General features: G+C 54.3%; 2 protein-coding genes across 2 annotated transcripts; both read right to left on the bottom strand.

Annotated features, from left to right (window-relative positions):
* Positions 1–2185: 2185 nt before the first annotated feature.
* LOC144373960 (tubulin beta-3 chain-like) lies at positions 2186–7303 on the bottom strand. The gene is given in 3 exon segments (XM_078036900.1): positions 2186–3586; positions 4531–4641; positions 5078–7303. Coding segments are annotated over 3 exon segments (1329 nt in total). The 5' UTR covers positions 5226–7303; the 3' UTR covers positions 2186–2516.
* A 2654-nt stretch (positions 7304–9957) lies between these two features.
* On the bottom strand, positions 9958–17950 carry LOC144373961 (melanocyte-stimulating hormone receptor-like). Its single transcript, XM_078036901.1, has one exon. It carries the CDS (start codon positions 13167–13169, stop codon positions 12384–12386), a length of 786 nt encoding a protein of 261 aa, XP_077893027.1. The 5' UTR covers positions 13170–17950; the 3' UTR covers positions 9958–12383.
* Between the last annotated feature and the right edge of the window lie 392 nt (positions 17951–18342).

Below are 18342 nucleotides of genomic sequence, written 5' to 3'. Positions count from 1 at the left end.
GAAGAATCCTAGATCAATAACAACAGTAGCAATAATAGTAAGCACACTGTAATCGAAATAACACTGCCTTTTTTTTTTTTTTAGCACCAGGCAAATCCGAGCAGGAACGCCAGCTCTGCCTCTGGCTAATCACGTGAACTTCTGCCCCTCTGTTTCCTCATCTGTAACGTGGGGTGATGACTCCTACATTGCAGGATTATAGGAGGAATAAGTGATATGACACAAGCAGAGTGCCCAGTGTGACATGTACTAAGATTTTAATTAAGGTGTCTTCCTTTGCTTTATGTCTTTTGATCCTAACAACAGTCTTGGGAGAAGGCAAGGCAGGCTGGAGTTACTCCCACTTACAAACAAGAAAAGAAATCCTCAAGGAGGTGAAGTGACTTGTCTGCAGTCACACAGAGCCAGTAACAAAAGAGCAAGAACTTGACATTGTCTAATTACTATCTCTGGGTTCTTTCCAATTAGGAGACTCAGGTTCATAAATCACCTTCCCCAAGCATCTAGCTCATTCCCAAAGGGGATTGAGGTATCAGAGAAATACCCACCGCTTAACTGTCACAGAGTCCACCATTCATAGGGAAGTGGGTTCTACTATGGGTTCTCACTGACCCTCTTTGGAGACCCTCTCAGTGATCTGAGATGTTTCATTGAGACCCTTACCACCCTCAGATATTTTGGCTTCCTGAGATCTTTCTGCATTTGTTCCCTTTGTGTTACAGGCCACCAGAGATGGTCTCCACCAGGAGCATAGGGCTTTGACCATCTGCACCCCCTGTCTCTCTTTCTCCATGTGGCATGGTGTCTGGATGGTGGAGGTCTAGCTGAATTGGATGGTGGAGGTCTAGCTGAATTGCCTTCCCAGGCTGTCCAGTGCCTGGAGCCCAGGTCCTTCTCTAGGGGCTCCCCATGGAAAAGTGATTACAAAGGAAGAAAGCACACAGATGCAAAAGTAGGACCCTCATCCCCAGTGAGGCAAAATGGAGTCTTGCCCTAGGCAAGCAATGCACACCTGTGGGAGACCAACCTTACAAGTGACTGAGTCATACTCCCCGGCTAGGTGATGTGTTGCTCAGTCACAGAAATGTGTCAGAGCTTTCCCCATCTTCTTGAGTGTGAGGGTTGGTGTCTTGTGCATGGGTATATCTTGCTACAGCCCCATGGGTGGAGCTATGCTCACCTGTTCCTTTGTGATATAACCCCTTGCCCTGTTTAGGATAGAATCTTCCATGGAAGTGCCTTGTGTGTGTCCCCTCCTCTTACTGTGTCCTTGGGTGTGGCCTACCCAGGTGTCAGTTAACCTGCTGACAGTGGACATCATGAAGATAGACTCAGCCCCCTGAAACCTGACCCCTGGCCTCATTTGAATAGCTTCTTCTCAACAAAAAGGGTCAGCCCGTGCTCTAGCTCTCTCTCTTTCTGCAGACCCTTAAAGTCAGAGGAGCTGTCACAGCGACCCCAAAGAAAAAGGTATTTTTGTCTCTTGAGTGGTTATTTTGCACAGCCCAGTCAGCGCAGTTTTCCCGGAGTGACCCCTGAGCCTTTTAGTCGCGAGAACAGAAACCCGGCACACACACACCATGGGTGCCTGGGCAGTTGATTTCTTTGGGCTTCAAGAAGTCAGTTCCCACCTGACTTCTTACTCTGTAGGAGGAGATGGGATGTGGGTGAGCCTCTCTTCTACCAAGCCCTCTTCAGGTGCCAGTGTCATGGGACACTGGGCCTCCTGCAGCTGCAAGAAATGTCCACCAGGGGGTGCAGGGAGCCATCACACCTCACTGTCCCTAACCAGTACCTTTCCAGAAGGCTCCTTCCTAGTCTCCCTAGCTCAGGTCTCAAGCCAGTTACTGCACTGACCAGGGGGTGATTAGAGAGAAGCACTGAGCCTGAGCTGCCCTGAGGGGGGCCAGGGACAAGTGTGGGATTCCTCCTGAGTCCCAGGAGACACTAGGGTTCAGGGACAGGACTCCACCCAGGCAGGGCTGGTCCTCTCCAGCTCTCCTTCCCCACTTGAGGACTCCCAGGGCTGTGCCCTGGACACACCTTGCTTCCAGAACAGGCCTGGGTCAGAGGCCAGCCTGGGAACCATGGCCTGTCCCCATCTGGGCCACACTGCCACCTCTCCTCACCCTTCTGAACCAGACTTTCCAGAATGAAAAAAAAAATCTCCAGCACCAGTCAGGGGTATCTGACAGCAATAGATTTATTAAGTATCCCCCCAAAATATAAACACAAACCAGTAAAAAAAAAAAACAAAACAGACCATGAAACATCAGGCCTGGAGCCACAATGAAAGAGACAATGAGCCACACGACATGGACACAGCCTAAGTGGGAGGACAGCCCAGTGGACCCCTGTGGGTGGGGTGGGCCATAAATACTGAAGGACAGCATCAGAGCCCTGGGGTTCTGCGGCCTGGGAAGCAAAGCTGGGGCAGCACTGTGGCTCCAGGGCCCTGGGTCAGACACTGCAGCCCAGACCTGGCTGCAGTGGCCCGGCACCAGCTGGGAACCGCCTCACTTGGGGCTCTGGGCTTTGGGCTCCTCCTCATCGTCCTCATACATCTCACCCTCCTCCTCGGCCGTGGCGTCCTGGTACTGCTGGTACTCGGACACCAGGTCGTTCATGTTGCTCTCGGCCTCGGTGAACTCCATCTCGTCCATGCCCTCGCCCGTGTACCAGTGCAGGAAGGCCTTGCGCCTGAACATGACCGTGAACTGCTCCGAGATGTGCTTGAACAGCTCCTGGATGGCCGTGCTGTTGCCGATGAAGGTGGAGGACATCTTGAGCCCACGCGGCAGGATGTCGCACACAGCCACTTTGACGTTGTTGGGGATCCACTCCACGAAGTAGCTGCTGTTGTTACTCTGGATGGCCAGCATCGCTCATCCACCTCCTTCATGGACACGGAAAACTGTGGCAACGGTGAGATAGCGGCCGTGGTGCGGGTCGCAGGCAGCCATAATATTCTTGGCATCGAACATCTGCTGGGTGAGCTTGGGCACAGTCAGCGCACCGTACTGCTGGCTGCCCCGGGAGGTCAAGGGCGTGCGGGAGCCCAGCATGAAGAAGTGCAGGAGCGGGAAGGGCACCATGTTCACGGCCAGCTTGCGCAAGTCAGCGTTGAGTTGGCCCGGGAAGCGCAGCGAGGTGGTGACCCCACTCATGGTGGCAGACACCTGGTGGTTGTGGTCCCCGTAGGTAGGTGTGGCCAGCTTGAGGGTGCGGAAGCAGATGTTGTAGAGCAGCTCATTGTTGATGCAGTAGGTCTCGTCAGTGTTCTCCACCAGCTGGTGGATGGACAGCGTGGCGTTGTAGAGCTCCATCACCCTGTTCGACACCTTGGGCCAGGGCACCACACTGAAGGTGTTCATGATGCGGTCAGGGTACTCCTCTCGCACCTTGTTGATGAGCAGCGTGCCCATGCCCGAGCCCGCGCTGCCGCCCAGCGAGTGGGTCAGCTGGAAGCCCTGCAGGCAGTCGCAGTTCTCGCACTCCTTGCGCATCACATCTAGGACCGAGTCCACCAGCTCTGCGCCCTCCATGTAGTGGCCCTTGGCCCAGTTGTTGCCAGCCCCACTCTGACCTGTGGGGTAAGAGGAGGAGGTGACAGGCCAGGGCTGAGGGTCTGCAGCCCAGACCAGCATCTGCCCGAGCACTGCAGAAGGACTTCAGAGGAGGTGCCTTCGTCTTTAAATATCTATTTATTATTTTTTTTAGGTGGACACAATATGTTTATTTTTTATTTTTATGTGGTGTTGAGGATCGACCCCAGCACCCTGCGAATGCCAGGCAAGTGGCTACCGCTTGGGCCACATCTACAGCCCTGCCTGCTTTGTATAAGTGCATACCCTGCAGGGCACACCTTCTCCACCTGCCGCGGGCCCTGGCCATGGCAACTGCATGCTGGGGACTCTGGACTCTGAGACTCTGGGGTCAGTCCAGTGCCTTGTTGTCTCACAAGGGCAACCTGGGTGTCCAGCTCACCTTCCTTCCCACCCCACAGTCCCTGGTAGCGCAGGAAGTGAGGCGAGACCTCTTCCTGCATCTGTGTGAGTACAGGAATGTTGATCTCTTGCCACATGCTCATAAACAGAGTCCCCTAGAGGCCCTCAACTTCTATCCCACCAGTTCCATATGATTCCAAAAACTTACTTGTATTTTTACTCCTCATTCTTCTTCTTTTTTTAACATTTGTTTTTTACTTATAGGTGGAAATAATACCTTTATTTTATTTTTATGTGGTGCTGAGGATTGAACCCAGTGCCTCATGCATGCCAGGTGAGCACTCTTTCCTCTGAGCCACAGCACCAGCCCTTCTCATTCTTCTTGAAATGCAAGAGTTGTGTTTCCCACACAGAATCCTTTCTCTGGGCCTCTAGCACCCAAATATAAACTGGAAAGATTAGTTCCAACAATTATGGCCCCAGCAAAAGGCTTTATCCCGTTTCTGACTCACCCCCTCTGCAATGTGGGTTCACCTGCCCAGGCTGCTGGGCCCTAAGTGCATATGTAGCAGGAGAAACTTACCAAAGATGAAGTTATCAGGCCTGAAAAGGTGCCCAAAGGCCCCAGACCGGACACTGTCCATGGTTCCAGGCTCCAGATCCACCAGAATGGCCCGAGGCACATACTTGTGAGCTGAGGGGAGAGGGGGGCTGCTCAGTAATGTGGGTCTCAAGGGCTCTTCACTTCCTTCTAAATCCTGCCATGTATAAAATGGTTGATACTTTAGATGGCAGTCAAGTTGTGCATCCCTGTGGGCAGGCTGATATTTCATCAGTTTGCTATGGAAATCACTCTGCACTGGTTACCAAACAGCCCCCAACCAAGCCCTCCAGTGAGTGGGCTCTGGGCCTTCCCTCAGCCTGCTCCTCTGGACTGTACACCTGCCCTCTTTGCCATTAGAGGTCTGCACCTCACTCTGTGCTGGCTGTCAACTGACTTGACATTTTCATTCTGTGAGTATGAATGCCCCATCTCCAGGACACCTGCTAGCCTCTGGGCCAACCAGTGGAGGCAGAGGTGTTAGGACTCTGCCCACCCAGGCACCCGGTTCCCAAAGGCAGGTGCTTACAGGAGGCCTCATTATAGTAGACGCTGATGCATTCCAGTTGCAGGTCCAAGTCCCCCACATAGTTGCCACTGGGGTCGATGCTGTGCTCATCACTGATGACTTCCCAGAACTGCCAGGGAGGCACAGAAGAGTCAGCGAGCAGCCACATTCAAGGCTAGGACCCACCCTCCTGGGGTCTTATAACTCACAGCCTATGAGTAGGAAAACCTTGTGCTCTCACCTGTCAGACAACCCACTGCCTGCATGACCAGGCTGCCCAGGGGGCCCAGGGGTAGACCAGGGCTCAGCCCACACAAACCAGGTTCCCAGACCCAGCTTTGCACTCATGGGCAAGGAGATAACACTTCCTGGGCTATATTATTCCTTCTTTCCAGACAAGGGAAAGCAGGCCCAGATCTGTCACATCCTTTAGCCACTATGTGTGGCCCTTGGCATCAGAGTAAGCAGTGTTCAGTGCTGGGGCTCAGCCCTGCCTGTCATGGTTTGATTGTGAGGTGTCCCCTAAAAGCTCACATGTGAGACAATGCAAGAAGGCTTAAAGGAAAAATAACTAGCTGGGGATGTGGCTCAAGCAGTAGCGCACTCACCTGGCATGTGTGCGGCCCGGGTTCGATCCTCAGCACCACATACCAACAAAGATGTTGTGTCCGCCGAGAACTAAAAAATAAATATTAAAAATTCTCTCTCTCTCTCTCTCTCTCTCCTCTCTCACTCTCTCTTTAAAAAAAAAGAAAAAATAACTGGGTTATAGCCTTAACCCAATCAGAAACTTGATCCCCTGATAGGATTAACCAAAGGCCCCTAGGGTTAGCTGGAGGAGGTTGGGTCGCTGGGGGCATGCCTTTGGGGTATATTTTGCAACTGGCTGTGGAATCTCTTTCTGGTTTCTGATCATCATGTGAGCTGTTTCCCTCTGCCATACAATTCCACCATGATGTTCAACCTCACTTGAGCCCTGAGGAATGGAGCCAGCCTTCTAGGAACTGAGACCTCTGAAACTGTGAGCCTCAAATAAACTTTTTCTCTTCTAATTGTTCTTTTCAGGTCTTTTATTCACAGCAGCAAAAACTGACCAAAACACTGTCTTAGCCAGGCAGACCCACAGGGACCCTGGGAGCCAGTGTTATCAAGTACCCCCAACAGAGTCTGCAGCTGGGCTACTGGGGTCCCATGTGGGAATAACTTCCCTCAGGCCACCCTCACCTTGCCGTCCACATGGAACTGGCAATGCTAAGGCTCATGCCCTAACACCTGCTGCACCCACCTTGGGTGGGAACACACAATGCTTCTCAAACTCTGTTCCCACACCTGCAGCGGAGCAGGTAGGTAGCACAGGGCATGTGCAGTAGCACCGTGATTGAGGACTCACAGCTTGGCCCCACCTCTTCCCAGCTGTGTGACCTCAGGCAGATCACCAGGATTCTCTGTGCCCTGGTGCAGTCTGTACAGTGAGCTTGATAACAAATCTATAGGAATATAGTGAGCTAATCTATGCAAAGCAAATTAACAGTTCATGGCAGATGGTTAGTACCATGCAGAACTGTTAGCCCACATGCTGGCACACACCCTGGATGAGGGAGCATCAGAAGAAGACACTTCCTTGGGGCACAGCATCTGCCTCCTAAGTCACATGTGTAAGACTCCAAGGATGTAGGACTGTGAGGCCCCTCCCATCGCCTCCTCTCTGCTCCTCAGGGCTGCAGTGACTTCCAGATGAGTTACTGGTGCGAAGCCTTGGGAACAAAGGGCCTCTACATAGGAGTCATGTGCTGGTGGTGATTCCCACAAATTACTAAGGCTCTGCTGCTGCCATTCCCGAGTGTTCACTCCTGGCCACTGACCCTATCCCTCCTCTGCCCGCCCACCCCAGCCAGGAACCTCCTGGAGTCCACCGCCCTTTGTGTTGAGCCTGGCCCACCCAGGGACCCTGGAGGAGGAAAGCAGCCCCTGGCCCACCTGCAGCTAGTGGGCAAAGCTCCTCATCCCCACCGCGGCCCATGGCAGGCAGCTATCTCCTGCTGTACCAGGGGCCAGCAACAATAGCCAAGAAATTTCCTATGGTCTGGGTAGATGCTGAGCAGATGAATCCTTCACACAGGGCCCTGCCCAGGGACCTCCAGCTTAGGACCCCTGAGAGCAGGGTTGGAGGGCTGCAGAAGAGAAGTGCTAAGTTGCTTCACACTGATCACTGATCACCACAAAGGGGAGAAAGGAAAAACAAAGCAGTATCCCCCCTCCTCCTAAAATTTGCCTCTGTTTGCTTGCCCCCCCGCCCCCCACTTTTAATTACTGAGGATTGAACCCAGGGCCTTCCATACACCAGGCAAGTGCTCTACCTCTGACCTACATCCCCAGCCCTTTTTATTTTATTGAGACAGAGTCTCACTAAATTGCTCAAACTGGTCTCAAAGGTGGGATCCTTCTGCCTCAACTGGGAATTATGGAATAGTTGGGGTTAGAGGCTGCGCTACCACACCCAGCCAGAAATATTTTTTTCTCATCGTTTTTGTTTTGGTAAAAGGGATTGAACCCAGGGGCACTTAATCACTGAGCCACAACCCCAGCTCTTTTTAAATTTTTTAAAATTCTGAGACAGGATCTTGCTAAATTGCTTAGGACTTCACTAAATTGCTGAGGCTGGCTTTGAACTTGTGATCCTCCTGCCTCAGTCTTCTCAGCTGCTGCTGGGATCACAGGCATGCACCACCACGCCCAGCAGGGGAAATTGTTTTTAGACAAACATAAATTAGTAAAAACAACTCAAAAGGAATAAAAATAGGAAGCAAACCTAATATTCCAGAGTCCAGTGTCCGAAGACACTGTCAACACTCTGTAGGCTGCATAAGAAAGTGGGTGTAGACTTGACTGTTTGAGCTTTTGTCTAACGTGTGCCTGTGGGATACAAGTGCTGGGCCAGGCCAAGCAATAGCAGCAGGGTCACCAGGCAGGCCCCAGGGCTGCCATCCTCTCCACCCAGCACTGACCCCTGACCCTCCCAGGAGCAGATGTTCAGAGCAGGCCTGGTCCCTGTGACCACAGTAAGGAGTGTTCAGCTCCTCCCATCAAGTCAGGGCAGCTGTCACTGACTGCCCCAGGAGTCCTGATTATATCTGAGAACCCTAGCCCTCAAGCCTCCCCTCCCCCAGTATCCCTCCTAGAGGGACACAGATGTCTCTTCTGGTGATTAGAGGATCTCCCCGTACTGTCCCACCCTCTTCAGAGGCATCTCCACCCTAGAGTCAAACTTGCAATTTACATGTCAGCCACAGGGCTCCCCCAGCCCATGGTAATTAGCTTTTTGTTCCTGCCTGATTACCATGGCAACAGCCTCCAGGGGAAGTTCTTGTCTGACCCCTTCCCCTCCAGGAACTATCTCCCCCAAGGCCCTCTTGGGAACTAGCTCCACAGCGACCTTGAGCTGGGTTCCTGGCTTCGGTCCTGACAAAGCCACCTCCCTCCACACTGTTGTTCTAAGGGTAGACCCTTCCACCCACCCAGCCGAAGCCCCAGCTCTGCTAGGGACAGAGCTAAGGGGTCAGCCAGCTGCCTTAAACCTGCTGTGTGACCTTGGGCAGGGGACAGCCTTCCAGGACTTGGGTACAGGAACGGCTATCTCACAGGCCGGGTGGGGATGAGGACACCTGAAGTTCCCTGCAGAGGCACACACCAAACCTTTCCTTGCCTCAGCCTTGACATCTGTGAGGTGAACTAACAAGGAGAAATGCAGAGGGAGGCTGCAGCCCCCGCACCTGCAGCTACCCTTTGTTCCAGTGTCCAAGCTACAGGAGTAGACCCTGGGTGGGCGCGGTCCAGGGAGGTATCGAGCCTTTGTCCAGAAAGAGCAGGGTTGAGGGAAGAGTCCAGCTCTGGACCAAGGTCACCCTAGTCCAGGCCCAATTCCTCCAACAAAGGAATAGGGTGGGGCTAGGAAGCTAGAGTTTTCAGAACAGGGCTGGGGACAGGAGGGCAGCTCTGTTCCTTGGAGGACATCCCGTTTTTTCAGTGGAGGTTTGGGCAGAGGGAATCATCATAGTTTTGGGGGAGAGCTCCACCCAAAACTGCTCACCCTATCCATCTCACTCAAGGCTAAGGTGCGGCCCCAAAGAGGGCCACGCCCAGACAGTCCCCCAGCAGGCCTGCTGAGGCCCCGTGGGGGAGGGAGAAGGTGTAGATGGAGCTGAGGTTTAGCAGCTGATGTGGGCTGCCTGCCAACAGTCCTAGGTCACCTGGGCAAGGGCAGAGGAAAGGCGTGGGTGGGAATCACAGGACGAGGATTTCGACGCCCCTGCCGCCCAGCGGTACCTCACTCATCCCTTTGTTCCAGACTGGGAACGGCGCACCACGCACCACGCCTGGCTCCTCAGGGCCGTCGCGTGGTGGGGGTCCCTGGGATGAGCGCTGGGATGGGGGGCCGTGGCCTCACCTTGGCCCCCATCTGGTTGCTCCCTCAGGCTGGCTGAGTCTGGCGGGCGGCGGTGAGCGCAAGCGGACAGTCGGGCGGGCTGCAGAAGGTCGGCGGCCCCGCCACCAGCTCTTATAGCGTGGACCCTGACCTGGCAATGGAAGGTGCCACCCGCCCTTCCTCCCCGAGGGTTGCCATGAGGAGGCATTGCACTCCTGGGCATTCCCAGCGCCTGGCAGGCAGCCCTTGCTCCATGAATATCCGCCTCAGGCATTGTCCTAAATGTACATAAGCCAGGCACTGGACCTACCAGGGCAAAAGACAGAGGACAGCAGTTTCTGACTCATTTCCTGATGTCACCTGTATCCTTGAACTCTTGGTATAAGTGAGGGTAAGGAGGGGACCTGGAGCCATCTGGAACCACCTACTTAAGGAGACTGTCAGAAGAGGAAGGAGAGGATGTACCTGCCATGCATCATTCTATTCATACATACTGCATTGGTTTAATATTCATCTAGGGTTTGATATTCCAATGACACCTTATAATGAGGTCCTCATGGAATTTTGATGACAGAAATCCCTTAAGAAGCGTTTCAGGGGCCGGGGATGTGGCTCAAGCGGTAGCGCGCTCGCCTGGCGTGCGTGCGGCCCGGGTTCGATCCTCAGCACCACATAAAAACGAAGATGTTGTGTCCGCCGAGAACAAAGAAAAATAAATAAATAAAATGTTAAAATTCTCTCTCTGTGTCTGCCCCCCCCTCTAAAAAAAAAAAAGAAGCGTCTCAGGAAGCACCACAGTTTGTAGACCCTCAAGCATCATTCACTTCAAAGCCAGCAGCTGAGAACAAGCTGCAGGTGCCTGTGCCCTCCATTCTGTGCAGGAGTGCTGTGTGTTGTAGTTGCGTCTCCTCTCTCGGGAGAAGCTCCCTGGTTTGGCAAGCATAGAAATGGGTCTTTTGATCTCAAGAGATGCCCCTCCCCCACAATTTGTCCGTGATGTGGCTTTCCATGGTTGGTTTCCAGCTGTCCCCATTCAAGGAGTCCTGGGTATTTGGCTGTGCCTCCTTGTCTGTGCAAGGGAAGAAGCTTGGAACCATCCATAGGCCTGGACTCCCTCTCTGCCAGGATGGCATCAGACCAAGCCAGCTCCCCCTCTGTCCCCAGAGGGCTCTGGTGCTAGGCTGAAGGCTGACTCACTGTTCTGTCTCCCAGCAGAGACTGGCCTTGCCGGGAACCAGCAGTCTGGGCTGTAGCTGACAGCAAGGTGGGGGCTGCTTACTAGACCTGTCTGGGAGAAGGTTAACAGGACATAATAGCTCCCACCAAGCTTACCCCAGGGAGGAGGTCTGCTGATGTCCAGTGTCTGTGCAGGAAAATTAGGTGGGCTTAGTGAGAAGCCCAGGTTGCTTCAGAAGAGGGGCACAGGGGTCCACAACTCTCTAAAACCAAGCTGTATAGTTAACCCCAAGATGCCCACTGCCCTGGACTCGGTTTTGGACATCCTGAGTCCCCAGACAACCTCACCCCATTCTCAGAGGCCTTGTCTAAAAATTTCCCCGGGCTGGCAGAGCACTGACCCAGCTCCCAGGGGGACAGTGACTAGCAGAGAACAGACTCCAATCCCTGTTCCACCCCAGGCCACAGGCCCCTCTGGGCATCTCATAGTAGATGAGGATGGTCCCATTCACTGTGTGCCATAGCTGTGGGGTTGCAGGGATGAGGCCAGGAAAGGGGCATGCTCTGGCTGGGGTCAAGCGTCTGCACCTCAGGGGCTGGGACTGGGTGGTGCTGCTTCTGCCAGTGTAGAATTGGGCCAGAGGCATTCTGGGCAGTATGAGTCTTGTCACCATGGAGGTGACTGGGGGAAGGGGCTGCTGAACATGTGTCCTTGGCTCTGTATTGCGGTTTGTAGCCACAGAGAGACAGATGGCCAAGAAGGAGCTGAAGCCTGAAGTCAATACACTCTTCCCATTAACACTGGAGGCCTCTGGAACTGTGGTCTCCTCCCCTGGGTAGACAGTCATGATTTCTGGGATTCTTTTCTCCCCATCATAACTACTGTCCCTACCTTCCCTCCACCCAGATTTCAAACAGCTTCTGGAAGAATTCAGGAGATGGTGGTGAGGCTGCACCTGGGCACAGCATTATTACCAATTGTTTCCTGGCCCTGCACTCCCAGGCACTGGCCACTGATTCAGACGGGCAGCCTCTCCTACAGCCAGAGCGTGCCTTTGCTGGATCCCCATGCCTTGGGTGAGTGTGGTGCTAGATTCCCAACTCTCAGGTTTCCACTAAGCCTGCAAACTTGAATGGATGCTCAGCCCCACTCTGGTGGACACCCCTGTGCAATAGGCCCATTCTGCAAATCCAGTGCCCTAGCTCACTTCTGAAAGCAGCCTACTGCACAGCTGTGGCTGGATCTTTCTGGTCACAAAGTCCTTTCTCCTGAGGCTCTGAACAGGAGCAGGGTCCCTTTTCCATGGCTCCTATTGATCTTCGTGTCCCAGCTGCTGAGGGCACAAGCCCCAAGAGCTGGCAATAAAAACCAAGTGATGGTGGGCATGGCCTAGTCACAGGCAGAAGCAGAACTCCCTAGGACAGAGAATGTCTCTTTAGGATCCTAGGATCTGCCCCTGCTGCCCAGTAACCAAGCCCCTCCCCTCCCCAACTTTCTCCATTTCCCTCAACTTCTTTTGAGGGTTGGTTTCTGGAGGTCACACTTACCCCTCTCCTGTCCCTGGGTCTGTGCTTCCACACCTTTAGAGATCATCCAGTCTGTCCTTTGGCAAATGGGACCAAGAAGGGAAGGGCCTATCCAAAGCCACACAGGACTTGGGCCACTGGATACCTTTGTCTTACTTTGCCCAGCATCCTGGCCTTGATTCCAGCAGCCACCCTCCCTGCTCACCAGGAGCACAGCAGCACCTCCTTTAGTGTCAGGCGGAGCTCCCGGCTGCGGAAGGCATAGATGAGAGGGTCCACAATGGAGTTGCATATAATGAGGGCCAGGAACAGGTTGAAGTTCTTGAAGACACAGCTGCAGGCAGGGTGCTGGGGGCAGAGAACGATGAGGGTGAGGTGCAGGAAAAAGGGGCCCCAGCACAGGAAGAAAACACCCAGGAGGGTAGTGAGGGTCACAGCGCCCTTCAGGCGGAAGCCCTGGTGCACTGGTCGCTGCATCTTGTGGAGCTGGGCGATGCCCTGGGCATGCTGGCATGCCCAGGCAAGCATGTGGATGTAGAGAGCTGCCATGAGTGCCAGCATAGCCAGAAAGAAGGTGACGAGACAAAGCAGGACAGCTGCATGGTTGTAGTAGGTGATGAAGAGGATGCTGGAGAGGATGCTGGCCGCCCAGATTGCCATGATGGCCCCTCGTGCGCGGGGCAGCATCACAATGCTGTGATAACGTAGTGCGTAGAAGATGGAGATGTAGCGGTCCACAGCAATAGCACCCAGAAAGCAGAGGCTGGACACCATGGAGCCACAGGTGAGCACGTCCATGACATTCTCCAGCTGCTGCACCACAGCGGCTGGTGTTGCCAGGACACCCACCTCCAGCAGCAGGAAGATGGCAGTCTCCAGCACATTGCTGGTGCTCACCAGCAGGTCAGACAGGGCCAGGCAGCAGATGAAGCAGTACATGGGAGAGTGCAGGTTGCGATTCTTGGTGATGGCCACCACCACCAGCATGTTCTCCACCAAGCTCACCAGCCCCAGGCCAAGGAAGAGCCCATCAGGAATGGACACCAGCAGGCACTGGGGGCCCGTCTAATTGGTGGCCAGCCGGAGCTGAGGGGTGGCCGTAGGGGTGGAGTTGAGAGATCCCAGGAGCCTCCTCTGTATAGGCATTGTCCTGTCCTCAGAAAAGGAGGGGTGGATGGAGGGTCCCAGACTCCAGCTGTGTCAGGCTCCAGGCACCAGCTCAGATCATGGTGCGTCGGGTGTCACTCACACCTGTCCTGTCCCATCCCTCTCTCACACTTGCACTCACCCTCTCCCTGGCTGGACAAAGGTTGGCCTCGGCATGGCCCCAGTAGAGTCCAGAGACTTCCTGGCTGGGACCCTGAGTTCTGCAGTGTGGAATCTCAGTTCACAGTGCCAATGAAGCTGGTCATCCACTGCACTGCCAACCTCTTCTCTGGAGGCTGCTCTGGTGGGGACCTCATCTGCTCCGGGAGCCTCTAGGTCACCTACCTCTGATAACTCTGCCTGGCCTCCTGCCTCCCTGGGCCAGGGGTAGGCTGAGGTCCCAGGAAGAATGGAGCCTTTCTTTAAAGTTGTCAGCGGAGCCCCTCCTCCAGAGGGTGGCACATGATGGGCGTGCGACTGAGCTGCGTGAGCACCCCGGGACCGGCTGCCAGGGGTGTGAGCGGCATCCAGCAGGCGCCAGAGCCCAAGAACCCCTGGGCACAGTGCGGGGTCAAAGCCATGCTGACCTTCCCCATGCTCCTGCCCCTGCATCATCAGTCCTGCCTCTGAGGACCTGCCCCTGAGCCCCCTTCTGAGAAACTTCTGATTCTCCTGCAGCCTCATCGCGGCTTCCTGCGTTCCCCGGTGCTACTGGGCTCTGCTTCATGGTGGGAGCAGCTGCGAGTCCACCCTGCCAGGCAGGAGGCACGTCACCTCTGGGGCATTTTTGAATTTTTTATACTTTTATGTATTTATTTTTATGTGGTGCTGAGGGTGGAACCCAGGGTCTCACACATGCTATGCAGCTACTCTACCATGGAGCTACCACCCCAGCCCCATCTTTCTTTTTGAATTTTTGCTGAGAGTGGAGCCCAAGGCTAGTAGTCTACCAGAGCCACACCTGCCATCCTGAAACTTGTAAAATGATTAAAATCTCAAGAAACAGTTGGCAAGGCAGGAGCCACAGCCTCAGCAGAGGCTCAGCGCTAGACATATCCCACAGGAGTACCTTGCCATGCCAGAGCGGCCACAGCCCCCAACTGTAGCACTGCTGGGACAGTGGGGGGGCCGTTTTTCTGGCGGCTGGCCAGGTGCATCCTGCTGAGGTCTACCAGCAGCCTGTCACCATGCAGACTTGCTCACTCACTGGGGCACCAGCTGCAGCCGACTCCCCCTCCCTGGTGGCACCCCCATTTCTGCTGTGGGCCTACAGGACCTGGAGCTGGGGACCACATCAGGGCACTCTTGTCTCTGGCCTTAGTGGGCCACAGCCAGGGATGGCACCTTGAGAACCATTTACAGCCCTTGCCTGGGTGGGGAAGGCAGTCCTGCTCCCATTTGGGTATCTGCTAGGCTCTCTACAGGGGGCCCCAGCACTTTCTCGGGCAAGATGTGTTTGTGTCTTGCATTACTGGAGACTGTACCCAGGGTCTCGCACATGCTAGGTAAGCCCTCTACCAATAAGCCATATCCCCAGCCCATTTTTTAAAAAAAAATTATTTAGACACTATTTTGTGGTACTAGGGATTGAATCCAGGAGTACTCTGACACTGAACTATATCCCTACACCTTTTTTAAAAATTTATTGTGTGTTTACTTATTGGCAGTACTAGGAAATGAACCCAGAGGCCCTCTACCACTGGACCATACCCCCAGCCCTTTTAATTTTATTTTGAAGCACGGTCTTGGCTGGCCTTGAAGCTGTGATCCTCCTGCCTTGGCCTCAGCCTCATGGCCTGAGATGATAGGTGTGACCACTGCACCTAGCAACCCTGAGGTGTTTTCAAAGCATTTGTTTCTGCAGTGCGTGTGAGAATCCATTCTCTCACTCCTTCATCTATCCCACTGCCAGACACCTCGGGCCACATCATGCCCGTACACCGGTGTGTGAAAGCACAGGATAGCGCCCACTAACACTGGTTGGACACTCCTTACATCCCCACCCTGCAACTCACCAACTCCTCATGTTCACTGTGGAGCACTAAGTACAACACAGATGGAACCTACAGATGACAAACATCAGAATGACGGCTTCCCCAGCCTGAGGACAGCCAGGAAGCAGCACCCAGACCCACAGATTGAAGAGTGGCCCGCGCCAGAGCAGCCTCAGGTCTCTTCCTGCCTTCTCTTGCAAGCCACTGTCCTGACCTCAACACCACAGGTGAATTTTGCCTTTCTTGGAATGTCATATAAATGGAACCTTCTGGTTGGTATTTTGTATCACTCTGAGATTCATCCGTTTTATTGCAGGTAATTAAAATCCTCCCACTTAGACCGTGTGGTATCCATTATGTGAGCAGATCATGCTTGCATTTGGACAGCTTCCAGCTACTTGGGACGGACCAAGGTGGCGTTGGAGGCTTGGCGCACATCCCCTGGGGAACAAGGGGCAATGTTGGTGCCACAAAGTGTCCATCCTTAGTGGATCTGGCCATTTTCCATGTTGGTGGACTGCTTTTTTCTGGTAGCTCACCAGTCCCACAAACCTTCACGGAGAGCCCGCATGGAGAACGGGGCCCACATACTGCCACACCCTGAGCTCAGCTCTTTGCCTCCATGACTTCTGCCCCTCATGGAGAATGGCCCAGGGGAGTGGGTCCCAGCACGAGGGCTGTGCTACAGCACTGGCCCAAAGCCACATGCAGCCCAGGCAGCAGCAGCTGCAGACCACTGTGCACCTCAGGGCAGCGGCAGGCAGCCCACCCCGCCCCCTGTTTCAGGGCCCCTTAACAGGGATGTGGATTTCCACTTCCATGAACAAGGCCTTTGAGAGGGATGTGTTTCTCCCCATCCCTTCTCTGCCAAGCCTAAGACTTCAAAGGCATGAGACTGGGGTAGCCTTTGGCAGAGGTGACCACATCCTTCCTCTCACAAGACCCAGCTGGTGGGATTAAGAAACCAGACAACCCTGCCTCAGGACTCCCTGTCTTGGACCTCACTGGACACTCCTGCTGCAGGCTTCGTGGGAAGGAGCCCAGTACAGCTGAGCTGGAGACAGTCACCTTTTGGCTTGTGACAGTAGGGAAAGTGGAGAGAGTGGCCTCGGGCTGTCTGTGCCCTGATGAAGCCAGATGGTGCTAAGGCTGAGTGTACCCTGACCTGGATGTCCTGGCGCCCAGTGCAGCTCCCAGTCTTGCCCCAGATGTACATACTTGGCCCTCACGGAGTATCCTGGTGAACACAGGAGGGCAGTGCACAGCAGGCCTGCCCCACACGGGGAGAGTGGGGCCACTGCCTGACCCTCATGCTCAAGCACAGCTTCTCAGGAAGGGCATTGGCCACATCTTGGCAATGTCAGCCTCCTCTGAAGTCCCTGTCTGGAAGGTGACAGGGAGGTTTGCTCCTGGGTGCCCACCTTGTCTAGCTCGGTGAGAAAGGCCACAGCTGGTCAGCCACCCTGCCCATCACACAGGGCCTCCTGCTGAGGCCAAGTGGTCCAAAGAGGAGCCAGGCCTGCTTGGCAGCTAGGCCTTCGTGGCTGTTCAGAGATGTGAGCAACTCTAGAAGAGTGCTCAGCTGTAGCACTGCTTAAGCCCAAGTGCACCATGAGGTGCTGTGGGCTCAGGGCCTCAGGAAGCAGGCCTGCAGCTGAGCGGGTCCCTCGAGCCCAGGGCCCTTCTCTCTGCTTTAATGCTAGAGTGCTGGCCGTCCATTTCAGAGGTCCCTGGCTCCTGGATGCAGGATCACTGCTGTGGTTCCAGATATCACATATCTGGATTGAAGGCAGGAAGAGGAAGGGTACCCTGCTTGCCTGTCATTTTCAGAGAACAAACCCTTTCTCAGTACATTGCCCCCACAGACCACCCCAGCTGTGGAAGCTCGAGTGCTGCCCAACCTGGAGATGGGTGCAATCCCCTACCAAACCCTGTTAGGCCAACATTGAAATTTGGGACTGCGCCTCTTCCTGGCCCCTCTTGGGGCAGAAAATCAGCACTTTGAAGGGGGCCCAGGAGAGAACTGGCACAGCTCACAACCCCTCAATTTCCTGACCTTTCCAGAACTAGACAGGATATTCCTCTGTTAGTTACTAGGGACTGAAAAGCATGCTATCCTTGAGCTACATCCCTAGCCCTGACCTCAGCCTCCAGAGTTGCTGGGATTACAGGATTACAGGTGTGGCCAACACTCCTGGCTTGGGTCACATGATCTGTCCCTCCAGTGGTTAGGCACAATGACGCTGAGGCTCTGGTGTGCCCTGGCTGTTTGGCCAGCTGTGAGCCAACTTGGGGGTCTTATTGGAGCTCCCAGTTACCCCCAGAACTAATGTCCATTAACCTGTCCTATACCCCCAATCTACCCTCAACAACTTTCTTCCTAAACTTGCTTTTTGGGCTTCTCCTTCACCTCCGGACACTGCCCCTGAAGCTTCCCAGATTTCTTCCTTCTCTCCCTGTCTCCTCCCCTCCCTCCTGCCTTCCTTCCCTCCTGTGCTGGGGATGGGTCTGGAGCCTTATACAAGCCAGCCCAGTGCTCTACCCCTCAGCTGCGTCTCAGCCCTCCAGTTTCCTAATACAGTACCGGGCTGGGGATGTAGCTCCAAGGTAGAATGTGTGCTCAGAAAGTTCAAAACTCACAAGTTTGGAGAGGCTGCAGTGTCCAGCTGAGGGACCCACCCCACATTATCCCCAACTGCTCAAAAAGAACTGGGCTGTGGCCTGAAGGCCAGCCATGTAGACATCTCTTCTCAATACAAGCCTGGAGATCCCACACCACCAGGGATCCCCCTGGAGCCCTGTGTTCCAGATTCTGGTATGGGCCGCACATGGGCCAGGGATGGCTCTGGACTACTGGGTGCTGAGGTGGAGTTGAGTGTTGGAGGAGGAGCCCCCGCAACAGGGAAGAAACCCATCCATGTTTGCAGGGAACAGAAGACACGGCAGACGGTACATCCCGCACTTCTACTTCAGGGGACTGGTCAATACAGACCAGAACAGAATCAGGAATATAATTACAC

This window comes from Ictidomys tridecemlineatus, unplaced genomic scaffold (genome assembly GCF_052094955.1).
Source record: "Ictidomys tridecemlineatus isolate mIctTri1 unplaced genomic scaffold, mIctTri1.hap1 Scaffold_54, whole genome shotgun sequence".
Taxonomy (NCBI): Eukaryota; Metazoa; Chordata; class Mammalia; order Rodentia; family Sciuridae; genus Ictidomys; species Ictidomys tridecemlineatus.
Note: the sequence above shows the minus strand (reverse complement) of the source record. Positions and strands in the feature narration are given on the sequence as shown.

Bases quoted from the DNA above. Each gene is read 5' to 3' on its own strand.
- LOC144373961 (XM_078036901.1), bottom strand. From the start codon at position 13,169: ATGCTGGTGGTGGTGGCCATCACCAAGAATCGCAACCTGCACTCTCCC.